This window comes from Lepeophtheirus salmonis, chromosome 2 (genome assembly GCF_016086655.4).
Source record: "Lepeophtheirus salmonis chromosome 2, UVic_Lsal_1.4, whole genome shotgun sequence".
Lineage (NCBI taxonomy): Eukaryota > Metazoa > Arthropoda > Copepoda > Siphonostomatoida > Caligidae > Lepeophtheirus > Lepeophtheirus salmonis.
In genome coordinates this window covers 32,748,720-32,767,890 of record NC_052132.2, presented here as the reverse complement: position 1 = coordinate 32,767,890, position 19,171 = coordinate 32,748,720, and the positions used below count along the sequence as shown (strand labels likewise).

At 32.9% G+C, this 19,171-nt stretch overlaps 1 protein-coding gene across 1 annotated transcript; it reads right to left on the bottom strand.

Annotated features, from left to right (window-relative positions):
• Positions 1–1,698: 1,698 nt before the first annotated feature.
• LOC121113642 (uncharacterized) lies at positions 1,699–18,953 on the bottom strand. Its single transcript, XM_040707481.2, has 4 exons — positions 18,423–18,953; positions 2,731–2,819; positions 2,578–2,670; positions 1,699–2,512 (listed from the first exon to the last, which is right to left on the bottom strand). Exons 1-4 carry the CDS (start codon positions 18,703–18,705, stop codon positions 1,784–1,786), a joined length of 1,194 nt encoding a protein of 397 aa, XP_040563415.1. The 5' UTR covers positions 18,706–18,953; the 3' UTR covers positions 1,699–1,783.
• Positions 18,954–19,171: the final 218 nt, after the last annotated feature.

Genomic DNA, 19,171 nt, shown 5'->3' with positions numbered 1-19,171 from the left:
TAACACACACCATACGAGGGTCGTTTGAAAAGTCCGTGCAAAGTCCGAGAGATGCCACTATTCGTACGTATCGAGGTTTATTTAGTTAGTAGCATCTCTTGGAAGAACACACACCAACTTTCAGCCAGATCGGTATATTTTCTTCCTGTTTGGCGCGCGTTTGAATTGAGGAATCGGCCGGAAAGATTATGGAGACTGCCTTTTGGATTAGCAAGAAATAATCCCCATCGACTATCTGGAAAAGGGTAAAACTATTAAGGTGCATATTATTCATTGTTGTTGGACCGTTTGAAACCCCAGTTGCGAGAAACACGCACAAGATTGTCCCACAAAAAGTCATTTTCCATCACGACAATGCACCAGCTCATAGCTCAGCAGTTGTGGTCGCAAAATTAATAGAAATATCATGTAAAGTGAACAACAAGGTGATAAGTTTGGGGATGGTATGGAATTCTAAAGGACCCTGCCCCTCCAATTGGTTGTACTTACGTTCTTTTGCAGAAAGAGTATGCTTTGAATGGCGTAAATTCAATTTGCAAAAAAGAGTCGACCTATATAATACCAAGCTTCATTCACAAATAATTTATGTAGCGTCCACTATTACCTCAGTAGTTGAGGGAGTCATGAAAGAAGAAGTTTGGCGGAAAATCTTTTTTCGTAACAGGTATATTTCCGCCTTAAAAAGACCCCGCAAACAAATGGGGGAGGATTGTCTTTATTGTCAGATATTCTACAAGAGATATATTCTAAGTTATTTGTTGATATTACTAAAAGGCATTAGTGTGTAGCCTGCATACTAATGAACTTCCCTTACGCCGTCTAATTCTTGAGCTTGATGTCCCAACTCTCTCTGATAATATATTATATGTACCAATAAGAAATCTGATAGACTCGGTTACTGGCTTGGATATCAATCCAAACTTTCCCCGAATCACTATTGGCTCCAACTGTGTGATGAGCTAATTCAAGATTAGTCTACAGATCAACACTGCAGTTATATGATAGTTTGTGCTCTTATCTGCTCTTTAGCAACTTCTGAGTTTTAGAGCTTCTTCCAATGATAATGATAAAAATCCGGTGTATTTTTTAGCTGGCCCGTTTGTTTTGGAATTAATATCTGAAGAATGATTTTTTTTTCTTTTGCAGTTGTCATTATTATTTAACTCCTGAGTAATGAACATCCTTTCCTAAATAGATTCAGTTATATTCAAAACCTGTTTGAATGTTCGTGTGTGCACATTAAAGATGGAACGTAGCCCTGAGGATTTGTTGCAGAGTTATAACTGTAAGTTCTTGTTGAACTCAGAGTAGAATGGGGGATCGAGATCGGAGTAATTCCCGCAATTGTCTGTATCTTTTTTCTCTCTCTCTCTTGTCACAACTGATTGTAGCTGATCTAATGAAACGTCATGAGCATTATTTTTTCTCTCATCCAAGACATCTCCAAGTTGTCAGGGTTAACACGTTGATTTTCGGTTTCTCTTTTTTAGCCTGCCCATTCAACACTGGGTTTTTATCAGTATGAATTACTCTATAACTAACTACGCTATCTCCATGAATTCACAAGGTGAATTAATTATAAGAAGGGGAATGTTAATAATTCACAAGGAAAAATGATGAAATATCGCAAGGTTCTTGTAGCCAACTACATTTTGACAAAAATTGATCGTCGTTGACGGCTCCAAGCTCAAATAAGTATAAAATTAAATATATATTTATTTCATAAATATTCATTATAAATAAATAACAAGAGGTAATTAAATTTATAAATACTAATTATATATCAGTCTGACTCTGTCTCATTGATGATCTCAAGTGTTGGAGGAGGACTGAAGGATCGGTATAAGTTGAACTCCGTTGATCCATTTCCCTTCTCCTCCTCATCCTTGTTTTCCTCCTCTCCTTCTGAGAGGATACCATCAATAATTGGCTCAAACGAATCAAATTTCCCCAATAGAGAGAGCTTCAACCTGAGCTCATCCTCTACTTTAGGATCTAATTCCACAATGAAACTTCTTTTCCTCTTTATAGGAAAGTATTCATCAGCAAAGGACACACGCCTGGAACTATTTGAAGATGCATAGCCTTCTGACTTGACTGACTTTCGTCTCGCCGAATGAGGAATCATGTGTGTCATAATGGGCAAACTCATATTGGAATCTCCTCTCATAACTGAAGGGGTGGGACCCATTTCCAGATCCGGTGCAAATGTAACTCGTGACGACTTTCGAGAGGATGAAGTGCTATTAGAGAGGATAGAGGATCGTGAGTTTCCTCTCGAAAGAATACTGTTGCAATCAGAAATAGAGGATCGTGAATTTCCTCTCGAAAGAATACTGCTGAAATCAGACATAGAGGACTGATGGCTAAAGTGTGAGAAACGGCGCTTATGACCAGGTGTAGGTGAGGGGGGTGGATTGCAGTATATCAAGGTATCTTCAAGGGCCCAATCATAGGATGGAGGGGGATTGTAATGGTCATCGATCGTCAATCCCACACTTCGTAAATCGACCTAATGAAATATTTGATGAAAAAAAGGGGGATGATTGTTAAGGGCTGTAGTAAAGTAAAACTTACTTTTGAATAGGACGGTGGAAGGTCTCTTGAAGAAATAGAGAGTTTACGAGCTAATGCTACGACGGAATCTGATATTGAGTCCATAGACTCCACCTGCAAGAAACGCCTTTAGATATAGTATCACTGTTCTTAATTATATCTTCCTTTACTTACGGCAAAGCATCTTTTCTTGCAGCAAAAAGCCCATAGAACAGATATTAGCACCAGTACAGTTAAAAGAACACCTTGAAGTACGATCATTTCTGAAAAATAAATAAATATATATTTATGCTCTATTTTGTATACTCGTATCATTAATTACATAAATATTGTTGTAATAAAGATAGAGGGTACTATAATTATGTATAAGTCATTCAAAGGGATTATAAAGAGGAATTAAACAAGTCGACCATATTTACAAAGTCCATTAGCGCATTATACTTACTTTTGTCTGAAAAATCAATCAATATCTACTCATTTATTTATACATTACTCCCATCCTCATTTTGGGGAACTTTTATAGTTAGTGCAAATAATAAATATTTGCCTTGTCTAGAAAAATAATAAATTTCTTTTTTCTGAAGAAAAATTCCATTTGTCTTATTAAAAGAAATGTTATTCCTTCAAATTTCCTTCAACAAGTTTTAACTCTAAATTTGTCGAAAAAAGTAATGATTAGATGATTAATCAAAGTCGGAGAATCTGGTGTTATTTCTGGAATCGGCATCGGGAAAATAATGTTTAATTTGCAATTCCGATTCTTGTTTATTACTTTTCTAAGTATTGAAAAACATATATATATATATTAAATATATCTGTCCAGATATAAAAAAACTAATTGAGTCTTATAATTTTATAATTATTGTACTAAAATAATTTATGGTCAAAAATGCTCAAAAACTGAGAAGAAACAAATTAAACACAAACTAAACGTGAACATTAGTTCGGTACAGATATTGTTATTTTAGGAGGAAACTAAGTATTGTAAAGGGATCTAGGAAGGCTCACCTTTCCAAAATTTGCCTTTGGAAAGTTTACTGTGGGATAACTTGTCATGGGAAAATTAACATTAGAAAATGCATGCCGGGCAGAGGAATTACACTCCTATATTTCATTTAATGTAAATAATATTTAGATTAAATGAAGGAACGTGATTTACTTGACCAATTATAATTCTTAGAAATTTATGGCAAAATGATATTTTTTAACTATTCTTTAAAAGTGATAAGAATCGAAATCGGCAGCGGGATGTTTTTCAGATTCGTCCCATCGCTACAAAAAAATATGGCTATTCGCTCAAATATTGTCTCTTCCCAAAAATTTTAACCACTAAAATATAAAAAAAGTTTATTTACTCTTTTAAAAAAAGTTTTTTGTCAAATTTGGCAATTATAAAAAAACAAAAAAAATCTGTCAAAATTGCCAAAAAAGCCTAAGGCTCATTTCCCCACCCCCCTAAAATAAATATGCCCTGACCACTTCTCCCATTCCGACGCCGTTGTTCCTTTCAATGAGAAGATATCATTTTATATTCTATTTACTAATCTTGTCACAATGTTAATGTTTTTGTCTGGTTCCAAAATTAATATTGGTAATTTGATACTTTTTGGACTAAAAACACATATTGAACATATTATTTAAGGCAGTTTACATGGACTTATAAGGGCGTCCGTAGGATTTTTCCTTTGAAATGGTGAGAGAGGACGTTTTTCTAGCTCAGAAACTTGTGGAGTTACGTTATCAGCGGGACAATTTTATGATGACGCAGGTGCACAAGTACAAGATCCAATATCAATTTAGTGTACATAGTACCGTTTTATATGATTCAGGACACCAGTTACTGTATCTGGTGACGGTATATTCACAAACGCTACTATGCACATTCTGGTTACTTTTTTCGAATTTCGATTATGGCTAGTGTAGAAAAGTTGTGATGCGGTATGAGAATAACCTATACAAAATTTTACTGTCTTGAAATGTCATCTCTAGGTCATGCATCTCGATCAAAGATTGAAAAATGCAAACATTTGAAACAGTTACTCTCCGTTTTTGCTCCATAGAATGACTATAAAGAAAAACTTTATAAATCTTTTTTGTTGGTTTGGAAGTTTTATATCAAAATAGTTTTATGTAAACTAAGGAATAATATTTATATTAATCCTTATTGACCAAATGAAGAATTTTGTCTTTCTTTCAAACTTTGATCAAGATATGAGAAGTGGCACAAAACAAGGTATGACAAAATAACTTCCTTTTTTATAATGCAAGCCAATCAGTCTTTATAATTAATAAAAGAAGTAGGCGTGGTGTCATTCTGGAAACGAGATTCTTAGGTTTTCTTGGAAATACAGGCAGTCGCTATCATGCGTTTGAGAGTTAAGGAACGTGCCTTTTCCGGCGAAAAAATGTAGTGCTCCACGAACGCTACCTAAATACGGAAGTACATACTCTTGATGATGAAATGCATATACAATTTGACTCTTCTTGCTAAAAGGTACATTAATTGACCATGGTTAAAAACTAATCCCTACCTCATATTAATAAAAGTAAATAAAAGGCCCTAATACATAACAAAAAAAAATATTCCGAAAAAATTGTTTAGCAGAATATTTCATTATATTAATCTAATTGAAATTTTGCTTTTGAGTTTATAATTTTTCCGATTTATAAAATTCAATTAGGCTTTTAATTGCTTTAAATTATAATATACAAAAAACAGTTTTTTCAATTCATTTTCATAATTTGAAATTCGCAAAACTATTTAAATACAAATAACTTCACGGATAATTATGATGCAGAACTAAAATTAATGTTATCAGGTTTAGGGTTATATAATAATTTTATATTGTTGTGATTTCGGACAAATTGACAATTAGAACCGGATTTATTTCGGAAAGTTCAACATTTTTAAGACCTTTACAGAATCACCATTTACTAATGTATTATCAGTTAATCACCCCCAATTACTAAATAAGAACTATTGTTAATTACATTTTGCATCTTTTTTATAAAAAAACTATTCCTCTAAAACCTCATAATAAAAAGTTATTTCAAGAGAAACAAAAAAAAAGGGATTGAGAAATAAACCTTCCTAAGATACATAATGTTTTATTCATTTCCAACTATATTTTTGAATATGAATTTAATTACTTATTAAATAAATATATCAACTCTGGAATGGTTAACGTAATAGCAATAATTTGTAAAACCAGTTACATGCCCCACATTTATTTAGTAATCATCGAGATAATAACTGTTTAATAACATGAGTGTACAATGGACAGTCATGATAAAGATTTAATTATTAGTCAATCATTCTATGGACCTTGTATTGAAGGATGAGTCTAATCAAGTTATACATATAACAAGAAATGACGTGTTTCAATTTGTAATTGAATATCAATGTGCGGATTCCATCTGTTAGTTGATGAATATAGCAGCATAATTAATAATTCATTTTTGTATCTGCAAGATAGTGTAGAAATCTCGGAGTTATTGTCAGTAAATAAACTATTAATAAACCCTAACAAATACTTTGTTTAAATTTCATAGCCACAATATGGTGCAGAGATCCTGAGTTATAGGAAACAAACTACTATTAAGTAAGCTACAACAACTTTTTCTTAGATCTGCTTCATTTTTGACACAATAAATGAGACAATCTGACAATCTTTTACACGGTCTTACATCACTAACATACAAATTGACTATGTATTTTATTGTCAACCGTTAGTTTGTCTTCTTTTCTTCCCATTTACAATGTTCTGAACGTTGATTGGTTGAATTAGTATGAGCATTTTTCAGCTATGAACAATTACCAAAAAACTATTGGTAAAACCATAGCTGTGAAGAAATGGCTAACTTCATAAAAACTTATTTTCGACAATTTTTCCTATTTTTTTTAAAGGGAAGTTTGAAAGACATGACTGTAGGTTTATGATTTTTTTTCTCATAAAATGCAATTTTTGTGTGAACAGCTGTGGATTTTGGATAATTTTTTTTCTAAGCTTCGAAACGTAATTCGGGAATTTCTTACCCAAAAATATTAATTTGTCAATTTTTTTTTCCTGATAATTATTTTTTTTTTTTGTGAACAGATGTGTATTTAAAAAAAATTCCAAAACTTCCATTTTTAGGAAATAGCTATAAATTTTAATGAAAAATACCCCCCTAAAAAAATATATATAATTTTGCAGAAGCTATACAATATTACACTTATTGAATAAAAAAACAGTGTTTCATTTAATACCTAGAGGTACAAACAAAGTCACAAACTAATGCTTGGTTAGGATCTATAGGAGAAGGAAAGGAAATAATCTACTTTTTAAAATGTGTCAAATAGACCTAATTTGTATTTTAAGGACTTAGGGGAAATTTTTCTTTCAGAGAGAGATGTTAGCACCTCAACGATCTATTAAAGAATGAAAATAATGTTTAAAAAAATAAACAATAAAACCGTCAGTTTTCTTTTTCTAATCACAAAACTGTATTTCTTCATCCATAATCATGGTCCTTAATACGCTCTGTGATAAAAAATATGATTGCGAAGAAATGGTTTAATTTTTTTTTTTTCATAGTAAGAGAGTGACTAGTTCGTAAATTAATTGATTTTAACTTGTAATATGTCCATGTAGATACATGAAAATGAATGCATCAACCACCCACAAACTTTTGTTATATCAGGCTCCTTCCTATTAATCACACTTTGTTACTTTTTTCGCTTAAAATGAAAAGTACGAAAATACAAATATATGGAAGTTGTTTCACCATTTTAATAATAGACCTTATATGCCATACCAATATACAGGTTACCTCCTACATAGGACAAAAATCCCTGATTTACTCGAATTGAACTTTTAAATAGCTTGACTTGACAGTGACGTAACCACGGTTTTTTTATATAGGTATATTAAAATGAACTGGATTAAGCGACTCTGAATAACTTACTAATAATAGAAGAATAAATACCACTACTGAAAGAATAATTTGGGGCCAGACCCTCAGTGATTACGGCCTTGAATATTAGGATGATTTAAGTTTTTAACATGGTAACAATATATACCATAGTATCTAATATAGGAGTATGTTTCAAAATATGTTTATATATCAATTACAGGGCCTTACAAACCAACTTTATATCGTATATATTGTTATTTATTACTAAAAAAAGTAGTAATGAGCCCTGACGAAGTGGTTTTGTTCGCTAATAATACAAATACCCCGATTACATTGTCAAATATTTACTTGCTAATGACGTCAATATTGCTTATTACGGTTAGTGTTGGATCGGTTCTAGGACTGTAGTCCTAATAAGTCTTTTTTAGTCCCCTTTCATTCTTTTTTCTAATCGGTCTGGTCTTTTTAGCCCTTCATCCGTCCTGGCTAAAGACCGATAAGTCATCCCTACGATCCTAGCTATCTTTTCTTTCTTCTCTCTTTGCTTGGAATAAATTAATTATAGCTAGAAATTAGCTCCAGCCAGGTATCCTCTACTTGAAACTTTATGTATTTCGCAGGCTTGTGAACAGAATGCAAAATAGAACGGCGTTCCATGGAACGTGCGTTCAATGAACAGAACAGATTTTATTTTATTTTTGAACGATAAACGTTGAACCTTAAAAATGAGATTTTAGCGGTCCGTTCCGTTATAATTTCGTAAGGGTATAGTTGTCCATGGGATAAGTATCCTAGAAACACGGCTATGCAAATTCAGGGACAATTTTTGAAATTGGGGAGGTACCTAAAGCCTCCACCCTTGCAGGCGTTCCCGATATTAATATTCATGTAAATGTGAATTAATCACTCTAAAAGTATATAATTATTATTTATGTCTCTTTTACGAAGTAATAATTTAATTTTTCTTGTACTCAATCAAACATATTCTCACGTTCTTAATCATTTCATGAGTACTTTACACCCAAAAGTAAAAAGTAAAGACCCGCACAACAATTTTCGTTTGTATTTAAAAGTACTTCAGATTGCGTGGATCTTTGAGTTATATATTATGTTTAACGTGACTGACTACAATCAAAGTTAATGGTATTTTTATAAAATTTTGGCTGGGATGTAATCTTTCAATAACGCCAATATTCAAAGTTTCAATCAGTTATATCTATAAAAAGACAGGTAATATTTCAAAGAGATAATACGGTCAATTATAGGCATTAAATTCAAATTTCCGGGATGCATTGAGATACCCCAGAGTTTTGACTGTAGTTTCAAAATTCTGTTTTAATTACTTGACTTAATGTGGCCCCAATATTTTCTTAGAAGTATAATTTATTAATTTCCTAATTCTATAAATGCCAGTGGTGAATTTTAGCTACTTTTAGTAAAATTTGCAGTGCCTCCAAAGGATTAATCAGAATCATTTGTTCATGGAAATGAACTATAATTTGTTGGAAAATGTATTCGATGTTCAATTTTGAGAAAAATGCTTCTAGCTTCCTTTTAGGGTGACGTGCTATAAATATGAAATTTTATTACATTGACTCGGAACTATTAAGTCATAAGTAATATATAATGGACTTTAATAATTATTTTTGACTTAATTCATCTATATTTACATATGGGATTAAGAGGATATCGATATGAATCACAACTATTCTACTTCTGTGAAAATAAAATATTTTTATTTTTAGTCTCTTATAAGTGTTTATAACTTTAGTTTGATTATTTTTTTTTATGATTCCCATAGACATTTCATACAAAAAAGACAACAAAACGTAGTGTCCCAGAAAGCGCTCTCGTTTTTCTACAGTCAATCTAATTTAGCAATCTCATTTCGAGTACGAAATTAGGTAAAGGCTGAACGATGAAAAAAATAATTGAAGGGAACGCCAAAATAGCAGAACGCTTACATGCCTGATATTTCGTCTCTTTGAAAGAGGATATGATGCCACTTCAATAGTTGAAATAACGTAGTTAGAAACTGAGTTATTTTGACCGTTGTAAGTTACCCTAATAGACCGATAAGGACCCTCCTATGACTGACAACTTAATCAAGACCGGACTGATAGGACTACAATCTTTTTAGACCGATCCAACACTAATCAAGGTATATTGAAAATCTCTACCACCATAGTTTTTTATCAACTGTCGATGTTTCGGCTTCCTTTTACCTCATTAGTAGAGCTCAGAACTTTGATTTATTGAATTATAATTAACTTTTGTCAAGTTATGAGCAATTCAAAACAGTTATGGAATAATAATTTCGTAATTGGTTAAATACCCACTGAATTTGCGTGTTTTTCTGTTACTTTTTGACAAAAAGGTTGCGATATAAACATAAAAGCTAGGATATGCTAGCTTGGTCAAGTTTATACTGCGAATACCAAATGTCACCAGTATAGAAAAACAAATTCTTTATGCAAACTTATTTAGCATCCTCAGAAAGGGTTGCTTGAGCCAACTGATCAATAAATTTAAAGTCTGAGAATATAACGATTTCGTTTATTGATATGTTGTACATCTTCATATATATATGTATATTGTACATATGATAGAACATCCTATTTAGATACTGAATCTCCTTGATAGTAGTAATGTGTCTGTCCTTATTTGGGACTGAAGACTACAGTCCCCTCCAGTTCAGTATCGGTCCGCTTCAGTTCAATCCTACATATCACTCCTAAAACTTATCAAGTTATGTCCTTGATGACGTCATAACACAAACATGGCATTCCTCTCATAATTTAAAAGTGCCTACATATTTCAAATTCTCAGAAAAACTGATGCTCTCAATCAATTTTTATATTTTTTTCACTAATGAATAAAAAAATGTTTAAGCCTTCTTGCGTTTAAAAACTTAACTCTCTATTAATTATAAGTGTCATTTTTGAACAAAAACGTCGGAGCTAATTTTAAAGATAAAGAAATTGTCCTATTATTTATTAGTTATAACAAACTTCTTCATCTCATAAAAATGAATTCCGTCAATCAATTTATATATATTTTTCCCTAATGAATAGATAAATAATCAAACTTCGTTCAGTGTTTTTTAAAATTTCTCTGTCAACTAAAATGGGTAATTTTTTGTACCAAACCCCCACACAAATCTGTAGTTCAATACATCTTTTATTCATTAGCGACTACAAACTATTTCATCTCATAAAAACTGATGTTCTCAATCATTTCTTAAATATTTTTCATTAATGAATAGAAAAATGTTCAAGCTTTATTGCGTTGAAAAAAAAAAATCTCGTTTAATTAAAAGGGTTATTATTGGCCCAAAACGTCGAAGCCAATTTGGAAGTCATTTTAAATTATTAAATAAAGCTGTTTATTATGACTTTCCTCGAATTTTTGCAATTCCAATATAGTTTAAACCCTCTAGAACATTATTAGTGTAAATGTTTTGTAATGTCTTTATGAAAAAGTCATCAAATTTATAATTTAAAAGATTTACATATTTATGGCGTTTAATGCGTCACAAAAGCAACTTAATACGTGGGGAAAAAAAAAGATTAGAGCACTCCCTCTTTTGTAACATATCTACATATGGTCCGTTTCCAAAAGAACAGGAATACAATTTCTTGTTGATATCTCGTCTTCATAGAAGTTATATATATTAGCTATTTTATTATTTCTATAAAGAAATTTTGGCTATTCTTTCATATAAATAATATTTTAACTAATCATAACTACTCTTTTAATAGAATATTACTATGTAATATTACAATACAGTTTCGAATAAAATACTATGTAGATTTTAATACAATATAATTTATTCCTAAAATGGTGAAGAAATAATCTGACGATGATAGTCTGCGAGTATATAAGATATAAATAGGGGGTTGGTACGACTGACTTATTTGGCTATCTACCAGACGATTTTGGGCCTTTTTGATGAAAAGTTGCGTGATACAATAAAGATAACGACGTGAAGGAATGGTCCAAGGACTGATAGAACCGGTTCAAAGACTGGATTGAGTGCAACACTACTCGATAGTATACATGTTATATTGTAAGAAAATACTGTTACTCAATCGTACATATGTATTAGAATGAAGAAATAAAAATGTACAGGTTTGTGACTTTGTCTTGTATAGTTGTTGAGTATCTTGTCTTTTAATCATTTCTCAAGAAAATCATATGGTTACATTTACATACATACATAATCTGATATTTTCATTTGAGTAAATAATATAATCAATCAAATTAGAGTGTCATTTGAATTCATTTATCTGTGAATATACCACATTCTTATACATATATGCAGAGCTGTTCATGAATTTGAATCAAGCCTCACGTCTACCATATCTTGTAGGTGGGATCTAGCTTTAAAAAATGAATTCAATTTGATCAAAATAAGTTCAGAGTGAAACATTTTTAGCATATACTTTGCTTGATGAAATGAAAGGTTCAGAAAAAATGTATATATGAGACTGTAAAAATGTATAATAAAATTTCCAATAATTCTGAGATGTACAGGTGACAAATGGCTTTTTCGGGAGTTGGATGTATATACAAGGTGAGTGGAAATATTTACAAGACAAATTACAAAATCCTTTAACGATATATATATAAGCTTATAAACTATGGGTTTATAATATCCGTTAAGTAAAAAAATGTCCTTGGAGGAGCATCCAAGACGTTGAGTCATCGACATGCTTTACGCTTATGTACCTCCAGGTTCAGGTCAGAAGAAGGTGGCCGGCTTAGAGGAGGTAATTTGGGATATAACTGAAAGTTCGCCTTCTACCTTAATACACAAATGGCAAAGGTTTTGAAAATGTTCCCCTCAACGATTCAGACAAAACAAAATTTCTAGGACTCCAGAGCTTCATTAGGTCTCCCAGAATTCTCCAACCCCCAATTAAAAAAATTCTGGGACAAGCCAAAGTTTCCAAACTCGTATTGAAGTCGAAGAAGAGACCAATTTCAAATATATAGAATGAATTAACAGTTATAATTATGCTCTTTCATAATTCTTGTAAAAAAAATATGTTCAGTTCAGTGATTGTTTATGCCAAATTTAAGGAAAAAAAATGTCAAATGGATTTTTTAAATTTTTTTCCATAAAAAAGAAAGAGCTGGTTCTATAAAAAGAGCCGGAATTCCAATAACTAGTAACAATTGTCAGCTCCGTCTTGACTCTTTAAATGTTAGTTTGTTTTCGTTCTTGAATATTAAAAAAGAGCTACTCAACTGTTGTAAGTTAAGGTCCAATTAGACCAGTTCCAATGTATGCAATGCATAGGTCTAAAAATATTTATAACATGTAGTTATAATAATAAAACAACCAATTTAAAAACACATTTTAACATATATGGTTTTACAACATACAAGGGTGTCCACGATAAATTGGAACTATCTTAAAATTCAACATGCTTGATAAAAATGGAATTTGGAGTGTATTTGTTAATATGAAAAAGTTAACCATGATATTAAACAATAAATTTATTCAACATGTCCTCCCTCAGCAGCCACCATCTTCTCCATCCTGCCCCTAAAGGATTTGCATTCCCTGATGACTTCCACGGAATCGACAGCATTCCACTCCCTCGTAATGGAGCCCGGAAACTTTGTGGTGAAGACCGCAGGGACCTCTTCTCTCTCCTTGGAAAGCCACCTGTCATTCTGGACGTTGTAGCTTCAGTCGACGATCCAGTTCTTCTCGTCGGAGAAGAAGATGATTCTTCCTCCATGGCTCTTCAGGTCATTGAGGAGACGCTTAGCGTTGGTGAGCCTGGTGGCCTTCATGGATGCCGTGAAGATGTGTTGTTTGGCCATTCGGTATGACCTGTACCCGAGGTCCTCATTCACAGCCTTGGAGACCAGCTGCTTCCTCACTCCACGGTTCTTGGCCAACCTGGACAAGGAAGTCCCCGGCGAAGCCTTGATGGACTTCCGGAGGCCTTCAAGGAAGCGGGGAGTGCGGATTCGGTCACTTTTCATGTTGTGGGCCTTGCGGCAGACCTTCCCCTCAACCTCCCAGGCATTGAAGACTCGGTACACCATGGTCTTGGGGTAGTTAAGAAGCTTGTAGATAGCAGAGGGCTTGTGTCCCGTGCGAGCCAATTCGAGGATGGTGTCTCTCCTTGCTTGTTCCATAATGACTATTGTTTGTTGTCAAAACAATTGTGGTGGAAGTTATAGTGTATTGTTCACGCAACCTTTTATATTAGTATGATTTAACCCCGAATATCCACATTATGGATCTGGATGAAGTTTAAAGTAGTTCCAATTTATCGTGGACACTCTGTATGTCTACTTAAAAAAAAAATATATATTACTTGCTCAATTGTGTGGATCTTATCTATCTTATGGCCAGGAACTTCATGATCAAAGCTGAAAATCCAATGTGAAATGGACATGTTAAAAAAAAGAAATTGAAATCAAGATGGTAACCCTGACAATTTGAAGAATATTTTGGAAGAGAGAAAGGATAATACTCATGACGTTTCATAGCATCAACTTTAATCAGCTGTGACAAGAGAGGAAGGAAAAAAGGATAAACATAAGAATGACATTTGCTAGAATTACTACTCCTATGTCAATCCCTCTTTCTACTCTTCCATCAGGGCTTACAATTATAACTCTCAACAAATGTTTTTATGAGCACACACGAACGTTCAAACAGGGTTTGAAAATAATTGAATCTATTTAGGGAAGGATATTCACTACTCAGGAATTAAATAATAACGACAACTGCTAAGAAAAATAAAAGTCCTTTTTATACTACACATTACAAATTACCAGGTCACCTAAAAAAACCACCGGATTTATATTTACATACATTTACGGTCTAGTAAAGAGAAATCCATTACTTTTTCTTTGATTTCAATGCTTTATTTAGTATATTAGGAATTAAACATAGGTAAAATATGCACTTTTTGTTCTACAACTTGTTGCCATTTTTAAACTAATTTTATTATGCCTCTTTCATAGAAATCCTTGTCCCTATTGGTAAAGAACTGGGAAAGTCGTTTTTCACAAGCTTCTTTCTAGGCGAATTTTTCACCAACAAAATCATTCCCATAGAGAGGAACATGTAATCATTACTTGGTGCCAGGTCCGGACTATAAGGTAGATGCACAACAACCTCCCAACCAATCTCCCGGAGATTCCAGCGAGTGAATATCGATGTTTGTGGCCTGGCGTTGTCCTGATGGGACACAATTCCTCTCTTATTTGCCAGAGATGGCCGCTTTTGGGCGATGGCTTACTTGGACAGATCCATGGTCAACAGTACAAATCCAAATTAAGATTTTAGTGATAGGGTAGCAGCTCATAGTAGATTATTCCCTGCGAATCCCACCATGCACACATTAAATATTCCAGAACGTTAATCCTAGCTTGGTCACCATTTGTGCGGGCTCACAGCGATTAAACCACGACCATTTCCCCTTGATGTATTTTTAAGTGACCCACTTTTTGTCAACTCGTGTTGCACTCATACATCGAGCTTCTTTTTTAATCTAGCCTTATTTAAATGGCTCCAAACGGGATTTATTGCAAAGTTTAGCTCTTAGGCAATTGAAACAGTGATTATATTACGACCGGCTTCAACTATTTCCATAATTTTATGGATGTTTTCTATAATTGATCTTCCAGAGCCTGGTGCATCTTTGGCATCAAAATTACCAGAACAGAATCGGCGAAACCGAAATTGCACATGATTGGCTGTTAAAGTATACGGAACTGAAACATTCTTTACATTTTTTGCCGGTGGCTTGCATTTTTGCCTTTATCGAAGAAAAACTGTAAAATATAACGGATTTTATCTTTGCTTGTGTACATCTTTGATGCTCGATTAAAGAATACTGAGTCAAGAAATAATAAAATTGGGTAAGAAGTACTTTTAATACGAAATTCTATCTTTTTAATCCCATCTAGTTTAACCTGATAGAACATGAAATCCAGATTACTAAATCTATCTTCTATCAGAAAAATAATGGATTTCTTTTTATTGTACATATTATTCAACTATATTTTGTACTTTTGAGACCTGAGTTCTAACTACAGCAGTCAGAAGGTCCAGATTCATTCTTGGAGCTGTCAGTTGAGTATATTTAAGTTCTACATAATAGGTATGTAGGTTCAAACGATGGCGTAGCTTAGGAATAGGTGAAAGGTAGGTAATTGATTGGCGACTCAAGAAATACAGTTTGAGGTTGTTTTTTTTAAAAACCAAAGTGAATAGTTAAATCAAAAACTTACTCGAACGTTTCTTAAAATGAAAGGAACAAAAAATTTCTGATAAGATAAATGTCCAGGGCTGGGATAATATTGAGGGGAATGTGTGTGGATCCTACTTCTATGATAACATTTTGGCCACAGTGACCCACAGTGACCGACACTACCTCTCCTTTAAATTAAAAAAGGCAGTGAAACATCCAAGAAAGGAGCCCTGCCCACCCTGTGGTGAAACTAGAGGCATACGAGTGGATAATTCTATGTTTGACGAAACCCCTTTTGAATTTAATTCTACCAAATGTTAGCGGACATTATATAAAAAGGATAATTCCTTATTCATAACATACTTGTGATTAACACTGGCTCTCAGGAAATTTATCCTGTTGTTGATTCATGTCATGAGTTAAAATCCATGCGCCGGGCATGGCAAGTGCCCTTCCTAAAACCGGCTTTGGACAAGGAGGCAAATAAGTATCATAAATGGGGGTATGAGGGAGTGGCAATGCCTCCTTTGTTCTCCCTTGAGCCGGTCTTGTAACCGGATCAAATATACATTTGATTCCTTTTCAAACAATGGTGCTACACATTATTAATTTGTAAACATAATTTGTTTCATGGACATGGGATATTTGTACACTGTGCATTACGTAGAGAACCAAGACATTCCCTTGAAAGGTCACAATTATGCTTATATGAACTATCAAATGACCTATTTCTCATCTGTGTCCGCTACTCAACCAATATTTTTTAATCTTTTTTTTTATTGTATAAAAGTGCTCACATTGCTATAAATAAGTGTATCTACAAACATAGTCGTATACGGCCTTGAACCATGCTAACAAGGAGGAAACGGAACAAACCCATTTTTTTAATTGTTATTTTGCTTTTATTTAAATTCGCAAAAGATACTGTCATTTAATTGTAATATGATTGCAAAGCTAAATATTTAATTACAGTATTTTATCCTAATAATATACCATACTAGTAAAGCATACTCTAGCTAAGAGCCGAGATAGATTCTCAATTAGTTAGTGTTGTATATCTTGGACTTAAGTCAACGTCTAGACAAGCAGTTTTTACTGTTAAATGTTATGAAATATAAATATCTATATTTGTTTGGAATTGTTAAAGAATATATATTCGGATGTAATTTCTTTATATGAATAAACAAATTTATCAATAATAGAGAAAGGTTTCGAGATATTATCATATATATATATATATGGAAAAAACATTTCCATAATTTAATATTCAATGTATTGTTTTTATGTGACGTCAGCATTGTTGATGTCCGGCCATTTTGGGAGACCTAAGTTTTATCAGAATAAAGCCCTTTTGTTTAATTAAGATTGAAAAAATGATAAACTATGTATTGTAGTATCTTTGAGTTTTGAGGGTTTAGACAATAAATAACCAATCTTTTTAATGGCTAAATTTAGGATTTATCATATATATGTATCAATATGTATTTTATGCTAGGATTATACATTATTATTTGCATAGTGTAGATCAGAGATCGGCAACCTTTTAGAGAATAGGGGCCAATGTATTGTCATGGCAGCGGGCCAAATATCTATCGCTGCAGAGTCATAGTTGAAAAGCCTGTAATTGAATTTCTGGGTGTTTAGAGAAAACAAAGATTCAAATTAATTTTATTTAAATAATATCCTTTTTTATTACTATAGGAATTAAAATAAAGAAATGTAATTTAAAAGAAAAATCTATTTAAAAAAAAAATACCAATTATTTAAGCAGAATCAAGTGTCTGCTTATTTTGTGATATTTTTTCTATATCAGGTGAAATATTTGTCGATGACAGGAGCAAAAAATCAAATTACTTATATGTATTTCATTTTGGACAAAAGTTGTTCACAAACTTCCAAACATTGACATCATCAGTTTATCGTTATTCATAATATTTTTATATTTCGGGTGCTGAGAAGGAAATTTCTGAAGGCTCTCAACTGTCTTTTTGGATTAGTATGACTATACGTAGATGATTGCCCATGATAAGATGGTGGACCGGTCAAAATTCAATAAAGGGACGATATTGCCCGTGATCCGGGGGCTGCCGGCCTCCTGTGTGAATCATTAATCTACTATTACAATGATCAGATGTTTTTCCTCCAAATATCCGACTTTTCGAGTCTCTTACTAATCCAAAAAATGAGTAATCATTGCATAAATCTATTCCTTTTATAGGTACTTTACTTTGATTTAATTAAAATATCTTTTTTTATTATTGTCATCAAGTAGTATTTATTGCAAATGTTAAGTCTTTTTTAAACTTTAAAATCATTTGATGACGGTTCTACAAGATTTATGGGCAATTTGTCTATTTTATATAATAAGAATATCAGTTATGAGCCCCAAGGGGGCGTCACCTTCAATTAAGAAGATACACTTTTGGCCTAAAATTATTAAATATCTAACTAAACTTTGTTTATAAGTACAAAATGATACAATGTCTTTAAAAATCTGGCTTAATTTCATAAGTTCCTCTTATAATAATATAACGGTAACTTGATATTATCCTGAGGACATTGACTTTTTCTTCCTCTTTCTTTTGAGAGGGGAAGATAAGAGGATGAAAGGATTATACTATCATAGGTTCCATGCTTATCTAGTCCATTGTTGCATGTATTTTTGTAGGAAAGGGCAGTATCTGCGTTTTTTTCTTTATAAGCAAGGAAATGAAATGAAATATAAAAATCCCAACATCTTACCCCAAGATCCTTTTTCGTTCTCAGACCCGCTCGATTCCTGTATCTTATGTCTTTCCTGAAACATTTTCCATAGTTTTCCAAATGCTTCCGGATCAGAGGAAATATTTCCAAAATCAAAGGATTCAAAGGACTTCTCTTCAAACATTTTGACAGGAGCCTCTGTTGAAATTATAGCTTGAACACGTGCATTAGGAGATTTCAATGGAGAGTAAGGCCCAATTCCAATGTCCGGAGAGGCCGGAAGTGAAGAGGATGCAAGCACATCACTATCCAAATACCACATAACTATTTATTATTTCTATAATGATTTATTCACTTTATCTGGATTTGATAAATTTGAATATATCATGTCATGGATCTCACTCCACAGGTCACGCGGCTGAGATGCTAATTTTTGGAAGACTTTATAAATAAAAAAGGGGGTGGTGGACGTAAAGACCAGGATTTGGACTACACTTGATCGCTCATGAAGTTAATTTTGATAACTACCATGATGGGATGATGTTGTTTTTATTCTTGAATTTTGGAAGCGTACGGTATCATCATTATTAGTCCCTCCTGCGTCAGAGGCAACAACATATAAGGAAGTGGAAGTATTTTGTAGTTGTACGCAAGCAACACATGAGCGGCATGGTTATGCGTACGCAGAACCAAAGACAAGAGAGAAGCCCTTCCATAATATTTATGTATTTTTTTGGTTCTTGTCTTTTTGAAGGTCACTCTTTCATCATGTTTACCTAAATATATAA

Bases quoted from the DNA above. Each gene is read 5' to 3' on its own strand.
- LOC121113642 (XM_040707481.2), bottom strand. From the start codon at position 18,705: ATGTGGTATTTGGATAGTGATGTGCTTGCATCCTCTTCACTTCCGGCC. The intron at 2,820-18,422 runs GTAAGATGTTGG...TTTATTTTTCAG, and splicing joins GAACGAAAAAGGATCTTGGG to AAATGATCGTACTTCAAGGT. The intron at 2,513-2,577 runs GTAAGTTTTACT...ATATTTCATTAG, and splicing joins TTCCACCGTCCTATTCAAAA to GTCGATTTACGAAGTGTGGG.